At 45.5% G+C, this 7,743-nt stretch overlaps 1 protein-coding gene across 1 annotated transcript in view; it reads left to right on the top strand.

The window, feature by feature from the left end:
- The first annotated feature begins 1,003 nt into the window (after positions 1–1,003).
- LOC109881888 (E3 ubiquitin-protein ligase rnf213-alpha) overlaps positions 1,004–7,743 on the top strand; it is a 41,649-nt gene continuing 34,909 nt past the window's right edge. The window contains 13 exon segments of the mRNA XM_031819005.1: positions 1,004–1,288; positions 1,595–1,744; positions 1,879–2,034; positions 2,121–2,237; positions 2,240–2,927; positions 2,930–3,553; positions 3,556–5,735; positions 5,970–6,094; positions 6,197–6,310; positions 6,401–6,525; positions 6,670–6,792; positions 6,912–6,976; positions 7,573–7,726. Coding sequence (XP_031674865.1) covers positions 1,004–1,288; positions 1,595–1,744; positions 1,879–2,034; positions 2,121–2,237; positions 2,240–2,927; positions 2,930–3,553; positions 3,556–5,735; positions 5,970–6,094; positions 6,197–6,310; positions 6,401–6,525; positions 6,670–6,792; positions 6,912–6,976; positions 7,573–7,726 — 4,906 coding nt within the window.

Raw genomic sequence — 7,743 nt, 5'->3', positions numbered from 1 at the left:
AGTACTGTACTATTTTCTTTCTTTAATTCAACCTTTTATTTAACCATGAATGTCAGTTAAGGTTGAAGCCTCTTCTTCAGGGCGAGCTTGGTAGTCATATAGTTATAGAAGAGAGGAGCATTTGGTATGGGATGTTTAAAACAAGGATTCACTTGTGTCTTTTTCCTCAGGTTTTCGCCAGTGTCCAGAGGCTAGCGTGGCATTCATTGCCCTGTTCACGGCAGGGAACCCCTGTTCAGACACTGGGAGGCCAACATCAACTGTAGTTCCCTCAGCCAAGACGCCGGCATCATATCATGGACTTCAACCTGGCAGCGTTGTCAGTGTGATTATGGGAGGGCAGCATCGTGGGCAGCTTCCTGAGCTGTGCAGGAAGATGGAGAAGTGTCTGAAGTACTGGAACGACTTCATGGACAAACAGAGATCCAACAATTACTACTGAACTACTACACCGCCGAGCAGATTGTGTACCTGTGCAGTAAGCTGACTCAGCAGAATGGTCGATTTGGAGGACCAAGTTCTCATGATGCTCTCCTTTGTCAAACCCAACTGCACAGCTTCCGATCTTAGGCAAATGGCACACACTGCAATACGAGATCCTCACTAACCCACCTGTGCAAAATGAGGACATTGACTTCCAGACTTTTGTTGAGGTGCCGAGCGGTGTACAGGGAGGTCTGGATTTCATTGGAGAGTTGAATCTCTCTTCAGACAATCTTCCAAGTCTTGTGGAGCACATTAGCGGCTCAGGAAAGTTGGACTTGATGTGGAACGCCTACATGAGAGACATGAATTCTTTCCTCCAAGACACTCTCGACGTCCGAAGCTTAGGAAAACTGCTAGAAATTCTGGCCAACATAGGTGATGAGAATGAAGGAGACATGACTGATGAGAAGAAATACAAAAGCATTGAAAGATTGATGCCAAGGGCCTGGCTATCGGAAGTCCAAACCTCATAGTTTCCCCACACGACGAGATCCTGACGTCTTGCATCTCCATTTACATGAGCAGCAAACACGAGCCACTGCCCACGTACGATGAGGTCCTACTGTGCAACTCCTCCACGCCTTACGAGCAGGTGGAGCTGTTCCTCAGACGCTGCCTCACTGCCGGCTACAGAGGAGAGAAGATTTACACCATGCTCTATAGCGATCAGCTTAGCTACGAAGTCAGCTCCAAGGTGGAGAGCTTTTTCCAGCGAATTAAAATGCAGAGCAGGAAGGACTACAGGCTCGTGATCATCTGCAGCTCGGACAGAGAGGATGCCTACCTTCCTCAGCCTTCTGCAGTACAGGTTACACATGGTGCCCAGGAACCCTGAGCAGCATCCAGAGGTACCGTCAACAAACACTACACGGTCCCGTCAGATCAGAGACAGTGCTGCTGCTGTGTTCAAGGACAGGATGTTTGTTGGAGTTGTGTCTCCAGTAGAGCTGGAGTTGGTGAGTATATTTGGCCTTCAGTTTATGTATCTCCTGTGTTGATCATTGAATGGTGGTTTGATATATCCTACTTATCCGCTGGATTTATGCTTAAAATAATGACATGTTCTTCGCACTTCAGGTAAGTCCCTTTACATCAAGAGGCTGTATGAAAACTGAAACACTCCACCAAGAAGCCGTCACTGCTGAAATGCATCCGCTTGATCGAGCCAAGGGTTGATGAGAATGTTATTCTTCAGTCTCTGCTGAATACCCCCAAGTCGAAAGAGCTCATCATCTTCCACTTCGATGTCACATCTTCGGTAAATATACTGTAGCCTATTGGTCATTATAATTTGTTTAGTGATAGTTAACTATTTTTTGATAGAATGTTTACCAATTAGATTCATTTAGTGATATTTGATGAAATTATTTTTTAAACATGTTTTATCAACAGGTGCGGAAAGGCCTCTATGAGTTTCTCTTTAAACTGTTGGTCTTGGGATATTTGATGGATTCTGAGGGAAGGATGTGGAAATGCAGCAACAAACAGCTTTATGTCATTGAGATCCTACAGTCAACAGTAAACTTGCCCAGAAATGGCCCAAGAACGGTAAATATTTAGTCTCTTGGTGTTAAATCCCATACATTTTCATTGTGATAAGAGAAAAAGAACACTCACACTTTCTTTATATACAGAATGCACGTGCCAACTCCACATTCCTGGATGTGTTCCCAAATGTCTTCTGCCGCCCACCAAAAGAGGTTCTAGATCTGGAAATGAGGATGCGGGAGGACCCCTCCTTTGTAAAGCTTGAAGATCATTCATGGATGACAAAGAGTTCAGGAGTGAAGCATACCAACGACCCTACCAGTATCTGACGCGTTTCCATAATCAAATCGACCTGGACACCTTCATGTACAATGGGGTGGAAGGCACCTATGTAGAATGTCTACAGATGCTCTTTATGTTCTGTGGCATAATGGACCCATCGTGGGCCGAGTTAAGGAATTTCGCATGGTTCCTAAACCTTCAACTACGAGACTGTGAGACGTCAGTCTTTTGTGATGCCTCTTTCACCGGGGACACCCTCCAGGGATTCAAGAACTTTGTGGTGGACTTCATGATTCTGATGGCCAAGGACTTTGCCACACCGTCCCTCAGCATCTCTGACCAGAGCCCCGGGAGGCAGCAAATGGACCTGACTGGGGTCAGCGATGAAGACTTGGCACCCTTCCGGATCAGGAAGAGATGGGAGTCAGAACCACATCCGTACATCTTCTTCAACGATGACCATGTGTCCATGACCTTCATTGGCTTCCATCTTCAGCCCAACGAACAGAACTCTGTTGACGCCATCGATCCATCCACAAGAAGGGTGATCAAAAGAGACATCATGACCAGAGAGCTGTATGAGGGTCTAAAGCTACAGAGAGTCCCTTTCAATATCGACTTTGACCAACTGCCCAGAGGGGAGAAGATTGAACGCCTTTGCAATGTCTTGGGAATCCAGTGGCCTCTGATCCTGATGAAACATATGAGCTCACCACTGACAATATACTGAAGATGCTGGCCATCCACATGCGTTTCAGGTGTGGCATCCCAGTCATCATCATGGGGGAGACAGGCTGTGGGAAGACAAGGCTCATTAAATTCCTATGTGAGCTTAGGAGGAGCGGAGTGGCCACGGAGAACATGAAGCTAGTCAAAGTTCATGGTGGAACCAGCTCAGACATGATCTACACCAAAATCCGGGAAGCAGAAGCCATTGCGTTCACCAACAAACAAGACTACAGCTTTGACTCTGTCCTCTTCTTTGACGAAGCCAATACCACGGAAGCCATCAGCAGTATCAAGGAAGTCCTCTGTGATAATACAGTGGAGGGAGAGTGTTTGGTGCCCCATTGCGGCTTGCAGATCATCGCCGCATGCAACCCTTACAGAAAACACACTGACGAGATGATTCAGAGGTTGGAATCTGCTGGACTGGGATATCGAGTCCGAGCTGAAGAGACTGATGAGAAGCTGGGCTCCATCCCTCTCCGCCAGTTGGTGTACAGAGTCCAGGCCTTGCCCCCCAGCATGATACCTCTGGTGTGGGACTTTGGCCAGCTCAATGATCACACTGAAAAATGTACATCCAGCAGATTGTCCAGAGGGTGGTTGAGACCAACACAATTGATATAGTATACACCAGGTTGATCGCGGATGTCCTGTCTGCTTCGCAGAGGTACATGCGGACAAGGAAAGACGAATGTAGCTTCGTAAGTCTGAGGGATGTAGAACGTTGCATGCAAGCCTTTGTGTGGTTCTACAAAAACCATGCGATGCTGCTTGCTGAGCTAAATCAGTATCAGAGAAATCAAAACGCAGAGAGGAGTGAGAGGAACCAGAGGGAGCCAGAAGCAAGAGACCCAGTCTTGTGGTCTGTAGTGATGGCTCTGGGAATATGCTACCATGCCTGTTTGGAAAACAAGGACAAGTACAGACAGAGAATCTGCAAATACCTCACTGAAACCTACACCCCATTCAAAGTGATGCAGGAGATATCCCTCATGCAGGATCTCCTTCTGAGCGGAGTGCCCTTGGGCGAAACTATTGCACGAAACAACGCTCTGAAAGAGAATGTCTTCATGATGGTGGTCTGTATAGAGCTGAGAATCCCCCTCTTCTTGGTGGGGAAACCTGGGAGTTCAAAATCTCTGTCTAAAACCTTGGTGGCAGACGCCATGCAGGGCCAAGCCGCACACTCTGACCTCTACAAAAGGCTTAAGCAGATTCACCTGGTGTCCTTCCAGTGCAGCCCTCACTCCACACCGGAGGGCATCATCAACACATTTAAGCAATGTGGTCGCTTCCAGGAGGGGAAGAACCTGAACGAGTATATATCTGTGGTGGTGCTGGATGAGATTGGCTTGGCTGAGGATTCTCCCAAAATGCCCCTGAAAACCCTCCATCCTCTGCTAGAAGAGGGATGCATCGATGATGAGCCGCTACCGCACAAAAAGGTTGGATTCATCGGCATCTCCAACTGGGCTTTGGATCCTGCGAAGATGAATAGAGGCATTTTCGTCTCACGTTGCGACCCCGATGAGAAAGAGCTGATTGAGAGCGCTAAAGGCATATGCTCGTCTGACACAATGATTTTGGAGAAGGTCAGGGATTTCTTCCAACCCTTTGCCAGGGCCTACCTAAACATCTGCCGTAAACAAGGGAAAGGTTTCTTTGGTTTGCGTGACTACTACAGCTTGATCAAGATGGTTTTTGCAGTGACCAAGGCTTCCGAACAAAGGCCTAGTGCAGAGAAGATTGTGGAGGCGGTCCTCAGGAACTTCAGTGGCAGGGACGACGTGGATGCAGTCACAGTCTTCACCCAAAGGCTCCAGAAGATACAGATCAACCTGAATCTGGAGAGCATCAGCACCATCGATCTTGTCAGACAAAACATTTCTGCGATTGGCCAGGAGGATGAGTGCCGCTACTTGCTAGTTCTGACCAAGAACTATGCAGCACTACAGATCCTGCAGCAGACTTTCTTCTCCGAGAGCTGCCAGCCAGAGATTATCTTCGGGTCTAGCTTCCCCAAGGACCAAGAGTACACCCAGATCTGCCGCAACATCAACCGAGTCAAGATCTGCATGGAAACCGGTCGAACCGTCGTTCTCCTGAACTTGCAGAACCTCTACGAAAGTCTCTACGATGCTCTGAACCAGTACTACGTCTGCTTGGGAGGACAGAAGTACGTTGACCTGGGACTGGGGACACATCGTGTCAAATGCAGAGTACACAAAGACTTCAGGCTCATTGTCATTGAGGAGAAAGAGGTGGTCTACAAACAGTTTCCAATCCCTCTCATCAACAGGCTTGAGAAGCACTATCTGGACATCCATACAGTTCTCAAGGAGGAACAAAGAGCAGTTGTTGTGGAGTTGGAGAAATGGGTTGGGCAGTTTGTGGCCCTCAATAACCAACACACCATGGCCCCCCAGACATACAAGTACCTACCTCCTGACGTTTTCATTGGCTACCATTCCGACACGTGTGCTTCGGTGGTCCTCCAAATGACAGAGAAGCAAAGGGGAGAGACAGACATTTCCGAGCCCCAAAGAAGAGTCCTGGACGAGGCCAAACTGATCCTTCTGAACTGTGCCACTCCAGACTCGGTGGTTCGGCTGGACTGCACTGTTCTCCCCAGGGTGGAGAGTGAACATCTGGCCAGGATCTACTTTGAGGACCAGAAGCACAGCTCTTTGGCCGACTTCATCTTCTCTCACACTCAACAGGACGAGCAGTGCTATTCCTCCTTCACAGAGGTAACAATTTGTTATATACATATATTTTTTAATTACCACAATCACATGTAGGCTTTCAATATTCCAATAATTCTTAGTTTTTTCACAAATCTTGATTGGGGGATTCCCGTAATCAGGAGGGAATTCTCCAACCAGGATTTCTGAAAACTCTGGCAACTTTAGGACATGACATTATATAACTCTTATTAAACGTTGTTTATACAGTCCTATTTTTATTTTATTTTACTTTCCCAGGTGACTACCTTTTCCAGACTTTTAACAGCATCAGATGTTGGGCCACTGGAAGAGGTCGTGAACAATGTCGAGCTTCTCTCTCTTCAGCAGTTTGACACTGAGCACTCCTTCCTCAAGAAGATCAGGTTTGACACCTTTTAGTTCATCCTCATCATGCTTTATTGATTGTCCATTAGCCGTTGAGTTGAAACCTTTTGGTCAGGTTAAAAACATTGCTCTCTTCTTAGTCATTTCCTCACATCTGGAAATGGGAGAGAGAATACATCTGGCAACAAAATCCTGATCATCCAGTCAGATTTTGATGAAGAGTCACACAGTGCAAATCTCATTGCCTCCGCCAAGTAAGTGAAGTCTGGAATACATGTCATTAAATAAATACATTTTAAAACCGAAATCTGATTATATCTAATATTTTATCTAATTCATTTCAGATATTCTGCCATCAATGAAATCAACAAATCAAGACAAGTGGAGATGGGAGGCAAGGTCTTCGTCTACTTCATCACTAAATTGCCAAGAATGGAAGGAGGGACATCCTATGTTGGATTTCATGGAGGTGAAGTTATCGTTGGTTCAAACATTGTGCAACATTAGAACATGTTGAAATGGGATACGTGCTCAAAAGACAATCTGAGATTGAAAACTTTTGTAAAAAAAAAAAACGTTTATGAAGTTATTCTTTTTTCTAAATCCAATATAGACCCCTGGAGGTCGGTTCATATTGATGACCTCAGAAGATCGAAAGATATTGTGTCAGATATCAAAGCCTTGAGAAACCTTACCATCAGTCAACTGTTTGAGGAGAAAAAGGATGAGCCTGAAGGTGAATGACCTTTAAGACTCGTATTGATGATCATGACAAAATGTCTTCGTACTGATACACTTCTTCAGAAAAAATGACCTGTTGACATAGTTAAAAGAGCCTTGTATGTTTATGCACAGCGATGGAGGTAGATGACATGTACACTGAGACAGAGCAACAGGAATTGGAACATGAAGACCAAACAGTGAGTTTTACACCATTACTTACCCGCCAGTGTTGTGATTGGCTGTGATATTTGTCTATTGATTTCTCTTCGCCAGAGGGGCATCCGTTGTCAAAATGGGATTGCCGTTCTGACTTCGTGGCTGTGTTATTTAGTGCAAATCGCAAATGTAATTTCCTGGTTGCTAAAATTCCACACTCAATTTCAGTTTGTGACAAAACAAGCACTGAAATTGCACAAACAGTGTAGAAATCATCATAATTTTGGTTGAAAGGTCCAATATGACAGGTCTACACTATTTAGCATTATAAACTGAGATATAATCTAACGCTTTAAAAGAGGATGCACTTTTGGATGTTAGACTTTAACATTTGAATATTTAGGTGTTATTATTTGCTACAATATTGTTTTGGTATTCTGTATGATGGACTCCCTCTTGTAAAAATAACAGTAATACTGCAAAAATTCAAAACAATCCTGTTTGTAGCACCATTTAAATATCATGTGTACATAACCCATGTTATGGGTTAAGAAACTCTGTTTTACTGTAAACAAACCATGTTGTTTTGGAATACCTTCCTCGTGTTTCATGTGTCTTGACCATGTTCCTACTGCAGAGCTGGAGGAGTGTTGTGGACACCACGGCGCTGGTACGTAGCTGTGTGCAGAGCGCAGTGGGCATGCTCAGAGACCAGCTGGAGGGTGGAGTCCGTAGTACCAGGAGAGTGGAGATCCTGCTCACACTCCTGACTGACAACCAACAAATAAGAGGTAGGATAACTACTGTA

The sequence above is a fragment of the Oncorhynchus kisutch genome, unplaced genomic scaffold (assembly GCF_002021735.2).
Source record: "Oncorhynchus kisutch isolate 150728-3 unplaced genomic scaffold, Okis_V2 scaffold1770, whole genome shotgun sequence".
Taxonomy (NCBI): Eukaryota; Metazoa; Chordata; class Actinopteri; order Salmoniformes; family Salmonidae; genus Oncorhynchus; species Oncorhynchus kisutch.
Note: the sequence above shows the minus strand (reverse complement) of the source record. Positions and strands in the feature narration are given on the sequence as shown.